Below are 17,098 nucleotides of genomic sequence, written 5' to 3'. Positions count from 1 at the left end.
TGTTGTTTACTATAGTAAATTCAGTGATATTATGAAATATTATTACAACTTAACTTTTTTCTATATTAAAAAAAAAATAATAATAATTTATTCCTATGATGGCAAAGATGAATTTTCAGCAGCCATTACTCCAGAAACTTCAGTGCCACACGAAGAAAAAAAAAAAATGGTAAAGAACCCTAAATTTTGGACGATACTTTAATCTAACGTGTTAGATAATGACAGTACTTACCAGACTCACATGGCAGAAGCAGAACACAAATCACATACAAACTTAACACCTAGCAACCACCTAAAACACTTTAGTGTTAACACCACTAAGACAAGAAAGTCTTAACTCAGGCAGTCAAACAAAATAGATTTTGCAGAGACAAGCAATTAAATCTAGTTTTAATTAAAATAATGCTTTTGTCATCTAAATTTAGATAAGGTTTAAAATGGACCAAAATTAATATGACATGACAAAATATTGAGTGAATTTAAATGATATAATCATTAAAAGACAAAATCTTATCCTTTCTTTATGACTTTTTTTCTTTATGAAAAAAACTCTGTAAAAAAACTTCCGGATCACAGGTCAACAAAGCAACATGCTGTCTGCTGGTGTTCTAAAATAGAGCAGCACAAGATGGCAATGGAAGCACTTACAATGCACATCTGAGGAATGTTTTAAAGAATAAAGACCATAGCTCAGTGTCCTAAGACACATAAAACCACATTCTAAAGCCTGACTGCAATTTCAGTGCAAACACAATTTCCATTAAAAGGAAAATAGCTTTCCCACTGAATGAGAATAATCTATGACCTATGGTTCGTTCTCATTATGCTAATGTCATATCTGGATATCTTCCATTAGCTTTCTAAATGAGTTTTATCTACATTGTATGTTAAGAATATTTATCTACAACTTAATGTTTTGAAATTGTATTTCACACACTCATAACGGCTTGTAGGAAGTGATATGTACAATATTTAGACTATTACCTGTAGACTGATGGTGCTGCTTATCTTGGTTCTCGGGAGGGATAATGCCATACTAGTGGAGCTCATTTTCCCCAACCACTTCTCAACTCGATCCTTGGTCAGCAGACAGTGCAGCCGAGCCAAACTCTCCACATGGAAAGGCAAAAGCAACACCATGCTGGCCTTCCCTTCCCACAGGCCCAGTTCCAACACCTCTACCATGTTCTCCATGTCCTCATAGTGATGGTATATGCCTGAGAAAACAAACATTTGGTAGTTTGGATGTCTTTGTTGTGTATTTCGATTATAAAAGCCTGATGGAACTTACCTGATCTGTGCATCATGGGAACTTTGTTGTATTTAGTACCCAAGAAGCTGCGCAAATCTTGGTTTTCATGGTAAAAATGTCTTGATCCCAAATTCCTACAACCAGAAAAATCCACTTAAAACATGTGGACAGTGAATAGATGAACATGACTTGGAGATCATCACCCAGACATGCACAAACAAGCATTTTAACATTCAGACACAAACTATTAGAAACCGTAGAGTACAATCATCTTACAGCCATGTTGTTTGGATTTGACATACATCAAGGCTTTGATGAGTCAAATCATACAAAGGAATATCACAGACTCCATGCCAGAAAAAGAACCAAAGATAAAAGAAAGAAAAGGTGAGAGGAAGTGCGCAGTGTCAGACTCTGTTCCATGTCTCCTGTTGTGTTTTCCTCCCCCATGTGCTCCATATCAATGATTATGCCCATAGTTGGTTTTTCCTGTTCCTGTCCCCATTTAGTTATATCAGTTCCAGGTGTTCCCCATTTAGTTCATTTGTTCTCAGTTGTGTCCCATTAGTTCCCCTGTTTTTAAGCCTTGTGTTTCCTTGTCTCCAGTGTCAGGTCTTATACGTTGAGTTTGTGCTACATGATGGTTCTCTCCTTCTGAAGTTCATTAAAATCTCCTTGTTGATGTACTTCATGTCTCCTCACTCCTCCTGTAGGCAACCATGACATGCAGGGGAGGCAGAGGCATAGGACATCTTATTACAGCCCATTACACCCATTAAATTCACTGACAAAGATGAGATTCGATAAAGAGACTATTAGCAGTATAACAGTCACATGTTCTTTTCCACAGTCTTTTCACCTTATTGGATTAGTCAAGGGGAAAGATAATGAATGAGAGAGAAAGTAAGAGTGACAAAAGCCGTATCAAGTCAAATCAAATACTAAGGATGATTGCAAGACAATATGGGGTTAAGCCAGGCCATAATATTGTATTTCGCAGTAGAGACCTGCACAGGATGGATTTTTCAGTCCCTCTCCCGCAGAAAAATATCTTATCTGGTCCCGCTCCCGCCCGCAAAAGCCCGCAAAAAAGTTTAATATTTAGTATAAGCATCAACTTTCAACACTGTTATTTTTAACAGAAAAGCAAGCATAGGCTGCTGTGTGCATGGTTTGGCATGGCAGAATGCGAGCAGCGCTTCCTTTATTACCACTAAAAGCTGACATCTCAGTTCATCGCGATCTTATAAAGCTCTGTTATAACTCAATGAACATATACACAATGATTCTACACTTCATGTGTTAAAATGAGACAATTCATGAGCACGCAATTTCAGCACTGGGGCAAGTAGATTCTAACTTAATCACCTCTGGATGGCCATTGTGTTCCAGAAATCAACAGCTGAGTCTGTGATTGGCTACATTCCGCAACCCTTTAAACACGTTATAAATAGAAACCTAGCTTGCGTGTTAATTTTAATGTTATCAGTTGTTCTTTTTGCTTTTGTGCAACACATTAATAACAATTTATATGTTTTAGACATTTTATGTTAAGATAATTTCTATTTTGCGGGAGTCCCACGAATTATTGTATTCTCCCGCATCCCGCACACATGGGTCTCTTCCTGCCCACATCCGCACTTGCCCATCAAGAGTTGTTCTGTTCTGTTTTTAAACAACGGGTCTCAAGGACATTTTTAGTGAATGTCACTGGTCAGGTGTCCAAGCTGAGTCACCACTGGTGCAGCTTGTCACATTTACTGCAAACATGGACACTAAAGCTACGTTTAGAGTATATGTATATGATTAATGATATACAATGAAATATGAGAATGATTAATGAAGGATCGTGTGACACTAAAGACTGGAGTAATGGCTGCTGAAAATTCAGCTTTGTCCTCACAGGAACAACATTCTTTTCGTAAAATATTCTTCTTGAATAGTGTGCTTATGCAATTTATTTTTCTTTTTTTTTTTATAAAATGCATAAACAAAAAATGCCACGTTTGATAATTTGTTATCTGATGCACTGGCATTTCTACTTTAAATGTGGCTTATATGTTAAAACCTGTTAAACAGCACCTGGACACCGATGCACTGAACACTCTTTGTTTGCATGTTTATGAACAGATTAAATGAAACGGGACAAAATTCATCTTTACAAACTATGTATCATTATAAAGGTCTAAGCCTCAAGCATTGACGTCAGATCGCTGTTTTTCAATGGAAAGCTTAAAAGGAATGTATTTGCTAAATTTGTGTAAGCAGTACACATCAAAACATGTACAGTATAAACAAAACGCAGTACATACTAGATTCGTTGGAATAGTGAGTCATAAACACATCCACAGCTGTAAATCCCAGTTTAGTTAGAAAGGTAAGGGTCCACTGAACGACATCTCAGAGCACTTTTAGTCCAACGAAGCAATAACGTTGTAATATGGATAGCAATTCCTTTGTTTACGTCTTAGTTCTTTAGGGACAGTATTGTTTGTATCCGTTGTGGAATAGCCTATGCACAAAAAACTGCATCTTGGTTGTAAAAAACAGCATGGTTTTGTAGCATACAGTGTCACAAACAGAATGAGGCCATCCACTAAAAAAAAAAAGTCAAAGATAAGCAGAATATTGTTTATTTGAATTCTGGAGCTCTCTCATGACATCTTCTGACACGCGCTGTGACACACCTCTCATCTGATGGAGGCGTAACTTAGCGATCTTTTTGCACAAATAATTCTTTTTTTTCTTCAACATTTTTCATATAGGTGTAAGTGTTTTGTGGGTAATGTGGCTGTATCTGCATGATTACCATCTCTATGACTGAAAATCAGCATGTGATAGACAGCTATCGGTGTGAATGTGGTCTGTTTGAATAGAGTGTGATTACTGAATATATGGTGCATCTGTATGATTACCATCTATATAACTGGCCATCAACATGTGATTACCGACTGTTTGAGTGTCTGTCGGTGTAAATGCTGTTTATCTAGCAATCTCAGGATGTACTGTAATTGGCATACATAGTTAATTCTTTTTTTTTCTTATTTCTTATTATTACTCAAATTACTCTTATTGTATTTTTCTAGTGCTCAAATAAATCACTTATACGATGTCTAAGATTCTGTCTATTGTTTTATAATTGAAAAACTATGCAATGGTATGTTTAATGACTACTACTTTGTAGAACCCTTTAATACATTTGGTAAATATTTTTAATATTTGGGGGGGAGGGACTAGACATAGTCTCAGAAAAATGGTTGCAGGGATCTCACTTTTCATGGTATCTTCTTCAGATTTGAAATAGAATCAAATGAGACGTGACTTTCAACCCAATTTTTCCTGGATTGCTCCAGGACTGATTTTATGTTTTTTTTTATGAAATAAAAAAAAAATATATCAGTGTGGTACAATTTTTTTCAAGGCACTTCAGTGTCTATAACTTTTTATAAAGTCAAGAACTATTACTATTTTAAGTTAGGTAGGTCATTTTCAGCTGTGAGTCCCATAATGGGGGGTGTTGGTTAACTGGTTAAAAAAAAAAAAAAAAAAAAAAAGTTTTCTGTTGTTGAATATTTTGCCAGTATTAGAAGGATCTCTAGACCCTTTTTAGTTAGTTGCTAGTTTTTCACTTTCTCATCAATGTCACCTGATCGCACTTCTGTATTTATAGCTGCAGTATCCAGTATCCAGGCCTCAGTTTTGCGTGCCTTAAAAAGGAATGTGCCACCCAAGATGAAATTTCCATAATCACCTTTAAACACTCCTGGTTCCAAAACCACTGCTTTCAGCATTAAACATCCTCCTCCTGAGGAATTCAAAACATATTCCTTACGTATAATTAGGAATACCATTAACAAAACCAAAAAAATAAACAAAACAAAGAGACAGAAACTAGAATTCCTTTAAAGAAAAGAGTCTCATTTCATAAACCCGAGACGAGTTGCTCGACTGTCATTTATTATGAGAAACACCTGATCCTGTGTAGGGAAAGCAAACCTCTCCGTTCGGCCCCATGCCAAGCTTTGCATGTGCCTCATGGTATGCTAGCAGTTTCCTTTAAGCTTGTGAACACAAGCCAAGAGCCAGAGCAGTTGGATTTCAATAATTATACAGGGGGATGAAATTTGATCAACCTAAAGTTCAAAACACATGGCATGGTATCTGTCAGTTATTATGGGGTGGCAAAGCTCTTGGAACTGAGAGCATTAAAGGGGGAATTCTGCCATGCGAGTTTCTGAAATGCCACACAAGGATTCTTGTCACTGAGGTCTTGGCTGGCAATCAAAAGAAAGAAAACATCCTGGGAGATTCTGTGACTGAAAGAGAGAAATAGAATGACCCAACAAGCATTCGCAAGAGAGAGACACTCATACCTTCTTCATTAATTACAGAGCGTAAAGACAATGCAGCTATTGTGTGGTTTTGCATCTTGAGGGCTCTCTCATGCCCATTTTCAGTAATAACCGAGCCACAAACAATAAAGCTAAAATGCTCTGAATTAAAGTGCTTTCGTCTACTCTCGACGGATCCTTTGGTGCTAGGGCCAGGGCTGCTGTTCGGGGGTAAAGTGTGTGTGTGTGCTTGTATTTTGGGGTTTGCTGTACAGAGCACAAAGGCTGAGCTAATGAGCTAGTGTGGTGTCTGCCACCACGACACACCAGGTATCGGCCTACAGTACTCTCTCTCTTTCTCCCTGTAAAGCCTTTGACCAAACCCCCAAAAATCTCTTATCTTTCACCTCAGTCTTTCCTTCACTCCACACCTGTGGCTCTCCATTTGCCCCCCGCTATGAGCTCCAATCGAGTTCTCCTTGGTGTCTGGCTATTTGTTTCAGTGTACCTGGAATTATGAATTGTACATGCACCAGACTGTAGCCAGTCCTACCATAGGACTGCAGATGTGGCCAGAGAAATGAACTGCAATGTCTATTATTTAAAATAAATGATCTCCAGAAGGCACACATTTTGACACTTTATCCTATAAAACACTAACATGACTGAACAGATTTCAGGAGAGCAGAGAAAATCACTCTCAGATTAACACCAAGAGTAAAAGTCCACAAACGACCCATCAGAGAGGTGATGAAAAAGCTTCGGACAAAGTTAATATTACACTGGCGACTAAATGAATTACTATAGAACCCTGAAGCGGTGCGACAAGTGGCTGCCTTTAAATTATAAATCCAAACTATAAATTCAATTTTCATAATCTCATTCACAGTGCCCAATCTATTGTCTGATCTAATTTGTATATTTCATTGGCTGAATTAATGAACTTCCACAACTCTTGCTTCTTGCTTGCGAACGGGAAAAAATATGTAATTAAGTCAAAACCTAAAACAAAAGAAATTAATTAGATTGCTTATCAATCTAAAATCAATCCAAACTTTATTTCCTGTTGCATTTGGTAGTAGAGAAAGCTCTCCCCCTCCGCTCCGTTCCCATGGCTCTGTGTTTAAAATAGGATCAAAGCACTTGCCAGTATTACTCAGACAAAGAAATCGATGAGTAGAACAAGACTTCAGCATGTGGGTGAGACAATGCACAAAAAGAGAGAGAGACAGAACTCCAGTGAAGTAGAACAGCATATTGTACCGACATGTTAAAAACTCATTTTCAGCTCTTCAAGCATATTAACATCTCTTCTTGGAAAAGACAAGATACTTAAGTATTGTTTAACTGTCTCTGATCTGACTAAACACGCTACTAACTTTTGTACAAAAACACTATTACTAATACAGCTCAATAATAATAAGACAAGAAAACTACCCTCTCTTCAGCATGTCAAAATTTTTCCTTTCAGTTTAAAATGTCTGTACATGGGTTCAGGGTTAAAAATACCAAATCAGAGCCTTGGCCTAATAGTTACCACGCAAGCTCTTACACATTGAACCATGGTGCTCATATGACTGACACAAATTTAAACCTATCTGGCAAAAATTCCTGTAACTCAAATGATAGAGAACGTTCTAGCAACACCAAGGTCATAGGTTCAGTTCCTATGGGGAATGCGTGAACTGATAAAAAGGACCAAAAAGATAAGTTCAGTGCATATTATGTAAATTTTCTGCATGTATGGATTTAAATCACCATATTTATTTCAGATATGACAAGATAATGCCATTCATGGAGTTGCAAAGTCATTGTGATATTTTTTTTTAAATAGCAGGCCAAGCAGTATGCAGTTATATACTGCACTGTATTCAGTTAGCAGAAGAGTATTGTATGAAGAATATAGCTACTCACTGGAGGATAGGAGATGCAGACGATCATTACTAAATTATTTAAGATGACACACCACCTCTCCTGGGAAGATACATAGGCTCTTCCTGATAAACTGGAGATGGTCTGTCATCAACCTTGCAGGCTGGCTGTGAAGGAGAATGCATGAACTACTGATGTCCGATTTATAAAAGAATCGTTCTTTTCAACTGATGCTTTTATTAAATGTTCCGACTGATTTACAGAGCATTTGTAAATCACTTGACTTAGTTTGGAAACTGTAATGAAAACTGTATTGAAATAATGAATCATTTATTCCAACAAATTTGTTTACTAAACATGAGTTTGCAAAAATAAATCTGACTTCCCAGCGTGAACACAAACAGGTGTGTTTACAGGACACAAATACATACAAACACATAAATAAACACGTGCACTTCACAGGTGCATTTGCTACACCGACATAAATCACTATAATCACACACACACACACACACACACACGTATGTTTTGCACACCCCCTAAAGTGTGATTCCTTATCCTCCAAGAAAGTTTTCACCTTCAGCATCAGTCGTGCAACTGCTTATAGTCCATTTATCAAGCAGCCGCACAATCTGTACTAGCTAAATCTCCAGCATGCAAGAAAGAGGAAGCCCAGCGGTGCTATGAGCACACTGTCTGATCCTGTTTGGCTCAAATATCACCTCTTGCCTTTTTTTAGATACAGTATAAGCTGATATCTGTGAGTGTAAATCTGTTTTAACTCACTGATGACCTTGGAATTGCTAGTAAACTGGAACTGAAAAAAAAAAGTATAACAAATAGGGGTAGGGATTTTGATTAATCCCATTGACTCTTTTGAATCAGTTAACCAAAAAGATTTGTTCATTGAATCTTTTTGCAGGTTTCATCATTATGCGAGTGAGTCATCTGAGTAAAGATTCAGTTTGTGTGTCTAAAAGTGAAGTGGAACGCAGCCATACAAGCAGTCTCTTGTTTCATTCCTGATAAAACAGAACAGTTGAATCAATGATTCAAATCCCACTTGAATTCAGTGCTTTTAGAATTTACATCAGTGCTCTTGGAACATCAATCTGCCAATCGGATTACAGAACTGGATTTAACCACTAATATAATCTATGCAATTCGCATATCTACAAAACTTTCATGTCTACAATTCAATCAAAAACATTGATTAGCTCACAAACAAAACATCACTAACAACTTAAGTTAGAGAAAATAATTGCATTCGTTTTCCACACTACAGGCCTTTGTAGTAAAGCGAAAGATGAAGCCATGAATTTTGCAATGCAGTCTGGCTACTGTCCAAATGGTCCAAACACATAATGGACCATAAAGCTTCAAGATTAGACACAACTGTCCTGATCCCCTAAGTACAGTAGACAAGCCACACCTTCATTTTAACTGTCTAATGTCTGTTCCTAAAGCAAGTTATTCACAGAAGCTTTTTAGTCTGTCTTTGTGATATGCCATGTCCTGTTATATGTTATTTGCACTCAGTGATTAAAATAACTTTGTGATTAAAATAATTGTGTTATAACATATAACATATATTAAGTCAGTTTAACTAGTTTCCTAGTTTTATTCTGTCTTCTCACCTTTAAAGTGCAGTGCATTGGCCAAGATATTTCCCGGTTTGATCTCCAGTGCCTGTTCCAGATCAGATGTCTCTTCTTCATCCATCCCACTTTTAGCCCAGGACTGATGCTTCTCCATGTCCGTCTGTTTCTGTGCATCCTCCAGGGCCACATGCTGAAACTCAAAGTGGGTCTGGAGCTTCTCCAGAAAGCTCTTCTTCAGTTTAGGGGCTTGTTTAGAAAACAGTGCAGAGGAAATGTGACATGTATAGCTGGCTCCTAGTTCATGCACAGATTTCAGTGTCTTGGTCAAAACTTCTCCAAAAGCCGTATCATTTTTAGTGATCTGAAGGAGATCATGAAATTGGCCTGCTGTGGATCCTTTAGCTCCACCCTCTAGAGCCAGCAGGGAGTTGGCCAACAGAAGCGGAGAGATTTTGGTTTTGGTCTGGGAACCGTCGATGCGGAGCGACCTGTACAGCTGCAGCCCCAGGCTCCAGGTGGGGTGATGTTAGCTGGAGATTTCTGTCTGAGGCAAGCTTTGAACTTACGGCTCCTGTGGAGCAGATGACCAGACGCTCTGTAGAGCCAACACTTGTAGAAACAGGAGAGGAACGGGGAAGGTGGGCACCATTGCAGGACTGAAGAGAGGGAGTAAAAAAGAGAAATATTGAAATATCATTTCACAAATGCTAAGTATATTACATTGCTAAAGTCAACATGAAAGTTGAACTTATCTCATTGACTGTATATCACACCTTCTATTTATACTGTGGATAATCAATTGGTGCACTAAATTCAAAAGAATAAAATGTTTTTCTTCTTGCTTCACCTCTGAAATATCTTTCTTTTTGACTGTCAATCACTTTTTTTTTAGGGGGCGTGGATAAAGGTCTTTCTAATTGGTTAGGGTTAAGTTTCTGTTGTAGCATTTACCTTTCATTATGCCAACTTTTGCCAAGCCCATTACTCTGACCTGCAGCTACCCCATTTCTCAAATATGCAATACGCTGAGTTTTTCGCCAAATGGCAACCTGGGGCGTTGAAATAGTATTGGGTGAATTGGCAGTGGGTGGAATCACACAGACCAAAACAAAAACAGACATTCTGACACGGAACGCACATTTCAGTGTAGAATATATGGATGCAGCACTGCTTTTGGGAGAAAGAAATATGTGAACTTATCATGTTTCCTATATATCTACAAACATATTGTGGTATTTGGTTGAGTGGTGGTTGAGGAGATTCCCCCCTTCTATGTAAAGCGCTTTGAGTGCCCAGAAAAACACTATATAAATGTAAGGAAATATTATTATTATTCGTAGTAGTAGTATTATGCTTTAGTACAGTCAAAAAAAATAAATAAAAAATTACATACAGCACCTATAATTCTGGTATGTAACACCCACCTTTCACAATTCTAGTACATTTTCAATGAAAAAAAACCTAGTCCCATCCTAGTACGCCATCTATCTTTACAAAAGTACTGAACCTTGAGGTTGGATTATGGTCCTATGAGGCCATAGGACACCAGCCTCTTGAAGAATCTCCAAAATTGTTTGATCTGAATTTATTGTATTTAATTACTGTACATTACTGGCATACATTCAAGCACTGTTTACCTATCTATATCAACTTTATACAGTAGCAGTGCCTTGCTTCTGGATGCTTCAGGAACCTCAGTTCAAGGCCCCTGGATCCAAGCCACAATCCATCTCATAGAACAACATTTTAAGGAAAAAATAAAATAATTCTCAGCTGCCTTTAAAAATGACTGTGGTAACCAGAGTTCACTCCAAAATACCATAGTTACTATGATAAAACTTTGATGTCCCTGTCATAAAATAAATTATACAATGATAGATAACATTGAGATTTCATTTAAATTTTACAGTATAACAACTGTAGCAGGTGGAAAGCATGGTCACCACGGTATTTTTTTTATAAGGCTCCCTCTTCAGACACTTTAACCCCGTCGTTAAATTCATTTTCTATACTGTTGCGTTGCTGACAGAGCATTAAATAGTGACCAGACGTCTCCACGGCCTACACATCACTAAAATAAACGTTACAATCCTCTTAAATCTAAACCACAGACCGAACAGCGTCCTCCGGAAATTTCGCTTTATATCCGAGAGATCACAGAAAGCCAGAATAAACAAACCCCTTAAATAACAGCAGACGTTGGAGGATATTATACAGGCGGAACAGTAGATGTTGATTTTTGCGCTTGCAGAGCGAGCGCAGCTGTTCCGTCTGCTCGGAGAACTAAGGGGCGAAAAACACAGTGAAAAAGTTCCTTGTTTGCTTGTACCGTTAATTAATTAAAGCTTCCTTCTTTCCTCCGGCTTCTTCTGTGGGTTTTGAGCTGAAAGGAACTGACAGGGCAGGTTCAGACGTGGCGGAGGAGGGTCTTTTCACAGTTTGCTCACTTTTCCTCCAGCCGATTGCATTATCTCTGGGCTCAATCCGGGTATTTTTTCCTCTTTCCAGAAATCTCGCACATTCCATTAACCTCCTTGCAATACCTAAACAGATTAGTTTAGTTTTTTTCTCTCTCTATCAGTGTTTTAAAATGTGAAAAAAGTGTCAAAACGCATAGTTTTTTTTACTGTTTTGACCTGAAAAATCACTGTACGGCAGACCCGGCGCCAGACACAAATTCACGGACGGGAATTTCATTTTTTTTTCAGGGGGGGGGCACAAATGAGATCAACCTCATTGCAATGCATAATATAATTAATTATGAATTAAATAGACAAAAAACGAGGAGGAATTAACGTACCACTCCATTGATGCAATACAACAAAGGAGTTGGACAATGCACGGCTGTTTGTCATAAGCTCTCTTTTAATTTTTCACGCAACTGGTTGCCTCCATCTCCTGTACCTCTAGGAAAGCCCGCAGTTGCAATAGAGACCGAAAGGGGGCGCCCGCGATCTACACCGCCACGGCCCAACATAAGGTCGGCTTGTCCCATAATAGCGTGCCATGTATCCCGCCTGCGAAAGCATTAAACACACTCCTCTTCGTCCTGATTTACATTTTGAACTCCCAGTTTTGGATTTCAGATGTTACCATCTCCAACTTCCTCACAGAAAGCTTCATATTAAAAAAAGTAAAATTCAAGATTATTCAGGTCGAACTGCAAATTGATCAATGAGTGGATAGAGGAAGCAGACAGAATCAAGTGATTTTTAGATAGTCAGAGAAGGTGGAAGAGGAGGATCAGGCCTGGAAAGAGACTCTCAGATCACGGCAAACACGCCGCAATACTAAACAGCCTGCCGGGACATGACAGTACATAGATTCTGCCAATTACTTCTTTAATCCACATCACACTCTCAGGTAGTCGTCTACAAAGTACACGCTGGTGAATACACAAACACACACACAATGCCTCTGTATGGCTGACTCACTCACTAACTCACTCACTCGCACTACTGTAGCTTGCACTTATATGCTGTGATGGGTAATTAGACATGCATGCTGTACATATGCTTTTTGAATCTAAAGCAGTCAGAGGCCTCACGCATCACATATAGTGCATTCACCCCCGACGCACACATACTGCCAGCATGCTGACTGGAAATACGCCCCTCCTTCACACACGTGCACTCACAGTAATGATGACTAATGTGTGACTGGTCATGGCTGCTTGCTTTATGTGGAGGATAGGGTTTATTGGTGTAACTGGATATGTCTTAACCATCTCTCTGGGAGCTGCTGCCTTAAGGACCTTCGCAGAACATCACAGTCATTGGAGCCTGTAATTAGTTGCCCTTTCAGACTGGTCTAGAATCACCCCCTCCCTGTCTCCAAATCAAAACCTCAGTCGTTATAAGAGAAACTGTTAAACTGATCAGGTTATCACAGTCAGCCGAGCCTATAATGAGTAAGTTTCACAGATACACCGGCCCAGGTGATCCATCTGCCCATGGCTGCTTCTGACCTAAACGAGTCCCCGGGGAAACTGCAGAGATCCGTGGACACCCTGTGGGAGATTTGCATCTTACTGGGGTCTCACCTCTCCCCGGTGTGACACCTTTAGCCTTCCCTTTGCTACTCGTATATCCCAGCCTTTGACCTCCTAGATGCACCTTTAATTACCTTTGATTACACCATTAATGTTCATTCCAACCCTGTAGTTATAGTAATGCGTGGCCCTCCGTTAATGTTCCATCGCAGGATCTCATTTCTACTTACCAGGTCATCCACGTACACAGATTTTCTACATTAGCCTCACAGTAGGTTTATGGGTTAAAATGTTTGGCCTCAGGGCTAAAAGGGAAATGTATAGCTTGTTCATAAAGATTTGTTTCTGAAGATGATATGAACTAATATTTTGAGGCATGATACAGAAATTAAAATAGGAATAACCTGAACATCATAGACAGAGACATTTTTGACTTGGAACAGGAACCACCCAGAACACCCTAGCAACCGCATAGCAACTAGAGAAACACCAATATAAAAATCCTGGCAGATATGATAGCCAATAATAATAATAATAATTATTATTATTTATTTATTTATTTTTATGACCAAAAACCAGTAAATGACTGGTAGTAGAGAAATTCTATATTTCATCTAAATATAGAATTTAAATATCTTTTTGTTATTTTTATTATACATTATTATTTTTAACTTAATACAAATTTCTAAAATTATGTTTTTACATTTATTTACAGTACATTGCTAAAATTAAAAATAAATATTTAAGAACTAAAACTAAATGTCACTATTAAATTTAGGCATTATAACTTTATAATGTACAGTATGAGATTAATACTCATTTTTAGATTTGTTAAAGATGACATTTTACATTGTTATTAAATTAGTAGTGGCTTTTTTACATTTGAGTAAGCATTACATGGTGGCAACAGTATTCCCTAAATGTAAAATTAGTCTAATAAAATATTGAATACTCTCTAATGTTGATTAATGATATAATATAATATAATATAATATAATATAATATAATATAATATAATATAATATAATATAATATAATATAATATAATATAATATAATAATTGATTTGGTACCTATTCTATGCTCTAATAGCAATACATTAAAAAAAAAAACTCCCAGAGCACCTTAACAACTGTAAATCAACACCTTGGCAACCAACATTATCGCCCTAGCATTGTGGCAGTGAGTTTTTCATAGTCAAACAGAATGTACAACTCATTTACTCTGCTATTTACCACATTATATGCCCCTCAAAGGGCACAACTTTGCTTAAAATATGTTTTAAATATGTCTCTACAGTGCCAGAGACAATATACAGAAACATCTGACATTTACCATTCAGCTTAATTGCCTTTCCTTATGGATGCTGTCTTATAAAACACGCAGAGACCAAAATTCACAGTTCATCTTGTGCACGAGTCTCTTCCAGCATCTTCTGGACACCTTTAAGGCAAAGTATTGGTGTCCATCCAGTCTCATAAAATGCTCTGCCAGTGACAGGAGACGAAAGGCAGGGTGAGTGACATTTATGGTACAATAGGCCCCTGATTTACTTTCCGTACGAGCCATGAACCTCTCTCACACACACACCTATACTGGGCTTTTATATGTTGGAGCCATTTCAGGACAACCTGTGGGGTTCATCTACTCCATGCGCTCTGTCAGTTCATCATCATCCCTGACTCGTGGGTCCCCCGGTGCATTTTCACGCTTAGTCTCCCATTTATGCTGGTTTGAAAGCAGTCATTCTCATCTACATTCAAATTCCCATTGTAATAAGAGATTGTGGAATACCGCTCTGAGATCAGCGTTAAAAGAAAAGATCTGTCAACACCCCGTTGTACTCGTTTGGATCCGAGTGTGTTGAGTGACGGACCTGTGGAGCGTTTCCCAGTGCTTTTGAACCATGATGACTCCTAGGTTAGACCCACAGCAGCATGTAGGCCTGAAAAGAACATAAACACACATATTTCTTCCACTCTCCCTTTCTTTCTCACTCTCTCATTCATACAAATACACACCCAAGGGTGTGTAGTCTACAGGAGCGGAGGTCTAGATGGCTAAAAGAGCACAAACACACACACAGACACAGTTGGGGGAAAACATGTTCACAATTGTCAGAAATCACAGAGCCATCTGTTCTCTGTCTCAGATGTTTCCAGGCAGAGGCTCTAGGAGTTTCCTGTGAGACGAGGCAAACCGGGTGGCCGACCCTCAGGATGATTCCAAGTCAAGAAAAAGGGTGCTGGGTGAAGGGAGCAGATGACAGAGGTGCATGGGTGTGATGGATTTTCTGTAATGATGACTGTTTAAAGTGCACATAGGCAGAGAAATATACACAGCTAACCCAAGCCTGACATATGAAATAAAAGAAAAATTATTTATTTTAACGGTCTGTTAAACCTTTACACACACACAATGGATTTTCATCATATTTAATGCACAGATTTTCAACTTGATTTTTACATAAAAATAATGCATGAAATATGATGTAAACATAAGCTTCTTAAATGCAGTAACTTTTAAACATTTATATTTATTTATATTATATTTATTTTATTTATATTTATATATTATTTATTTATTTTTTAATCAAAAACTGCAAAGACTTCACTGCAAAAAGAACAACACACAACACAGAGGCAGACATTCTGGAAATTTTATTAATAATTCTACTTTATAAAGAGTACAGAAAATCCACTACAGTGAGGAAAACGTAGTAGAAAAGGGTTTTTGGGGAAAGATCTGTTGATCATGAAAATGTAAATGATGTAGATCCCTTAGAGACACATTTTTGAGGTTTATTTTTTCTTTCAAAAAAAAAATCAATCTTTAAGTTTACAAATTTAGCATATTTCCTCAAAAGAAGTTTCTACTTAAATAAGGGAACATTAAGTATTGATTAAGTATTGATTATATAGGTTTAAGTGTGCTAAATAAATGCTAATTACAAAAACAAAAAACATGGTCAAAATTACATTGGAAGTCAATGGGAACCGAAACAGTTTGGTTACCAACATTCTTCAAAATATCATCTTTTGTATTCACCAGAAGAAGAAAAAAATGCATATAGGTTTGGATTGGAATTGTGTTGAGTAAATGATGACAGAATTGTCATTTTTGAGTGATCTGTCACTGTTCATGTTCTGTATGATCACATTATCGTGGAAATAAAATTTTTAGTCTATAAAATTAAAATAACTTTTAATCATTGATGCATTTTTTAGGTATGAAAATGGTAATGTGTGTAGAATAAAAACATTTTTGGACATATTACATCAGCCATATTAGGACTGACCTGTGACTTTTACTTGTGGAATAGCAAATAATGGAATAAACATCCAGCAGGTGCACAAGTGCAAGTGCAGTGCGTCATCTATCTAATGATTCATTAATACTACTCACAACCTATTCATTTCCCATACTGATTTTGCATAGGATAGCATGTGTGTCAGGATGCACAAGTTTACACATACAGGCGCCAACATGGGCATACAGAAACAAGCTGCAAAGTCTCTGAACAGTCTGAGCTAACTCAGACATGATCACATACACATGCTGCTTTAAAGCTCACATGCTGGTTTAAACAGGCACACCTTCCCAGACAGATGGACGGCCACGCACACAGACTTTCTTCAGTTCTCACACTTTCTTGAACACACATGGTGATTTGCTCAAACGGATACACTCAGATACTGTTTTCCTCTCTCTCTCTCTCTCTCTCTCTCTCTTTCTCTACTCTACTCTATCAACAGAAGCGAGGTTAACTGGAGCAGTTAATTGCTCAGAGTGAGTCAGCGATGAGTGGAGTGTTTGGAAGTGCCATACACTCCTGTGCTGACAGCTGTCTTTATATAAACTGAACACTGCTCAACCCAGAGCAGCTTTCCATCCCAAAAAATCGGACCAGCACGGTTCTGCAACACGTCTTAGATCAGCAGGGAACGGAACAGACGCCAGAGTGCTGCAAACAGCGCCTCCCACCACCTCCCCCCCTGCATCCTTTCTTCACATTGTCCTGCTGTGTCTCCATCTCTCTTTCTCTCTTGGAT

The 17,098-nt window shown here is 38.0% G+C and overlaps 1 protein-coding gene across 5 annotated transcripts in view; it reads right to left on the bottom strand.

Moving 5' to 3' along the window:
- The window catches only part of LOC109046163 (serpin H1-like), a 12,936-nt gene extending 1,358 nt beyond the window's left edge, over positions 1-11,578 (bottom strand). The window contains exons 1-4 of one of the 5 annotated variants that reach the window (XR_006160415.1): positions 11,236-11,368; positions 9,093-9,712; positions 1,292-1,386; positions 985-1,217 (exon numbers count right to left, since the gene is read on the bottom strand). Coding sequence is in view for 4 of the 5 variants with exons in the window: in XM_042759711.1 (XP_042615645.1) it covers positions 985-1,217; positions 1,292-1,386; positions 1,555-1,556 (330 nt within the window). In the remaining variant the exon portion in view is untranslated. The other 4 variants (XM_042759714.1, XM_042759711.1, XM_042759713.1 and 1 more) reach the window with 4 other exon arrangements.
- Between the last annotated feature and the right edge of the window lie 5,520 nt (positions 11,579-17,098).

This window comes from Cyprinus carpio, chromosome A7, assembly GCF_018340385.1.
Source record: "Cyprinus carpio isolate SPL01 chromosome A7, ASM1834038v1, whole genome shotgun sequence".
In the NCBI taxonomy this organism is placed as follows: Eukaryota; Metazoa; Chordata; class Actinopteri; order Cypriniformes; family Cyprinidae; genus Cyprinus; species Cyprinus carpio.
Note: the sequence above shows the minus strand (reverse complement) of the source record. Positions and strands in the feature narration are given on the sequence as shown.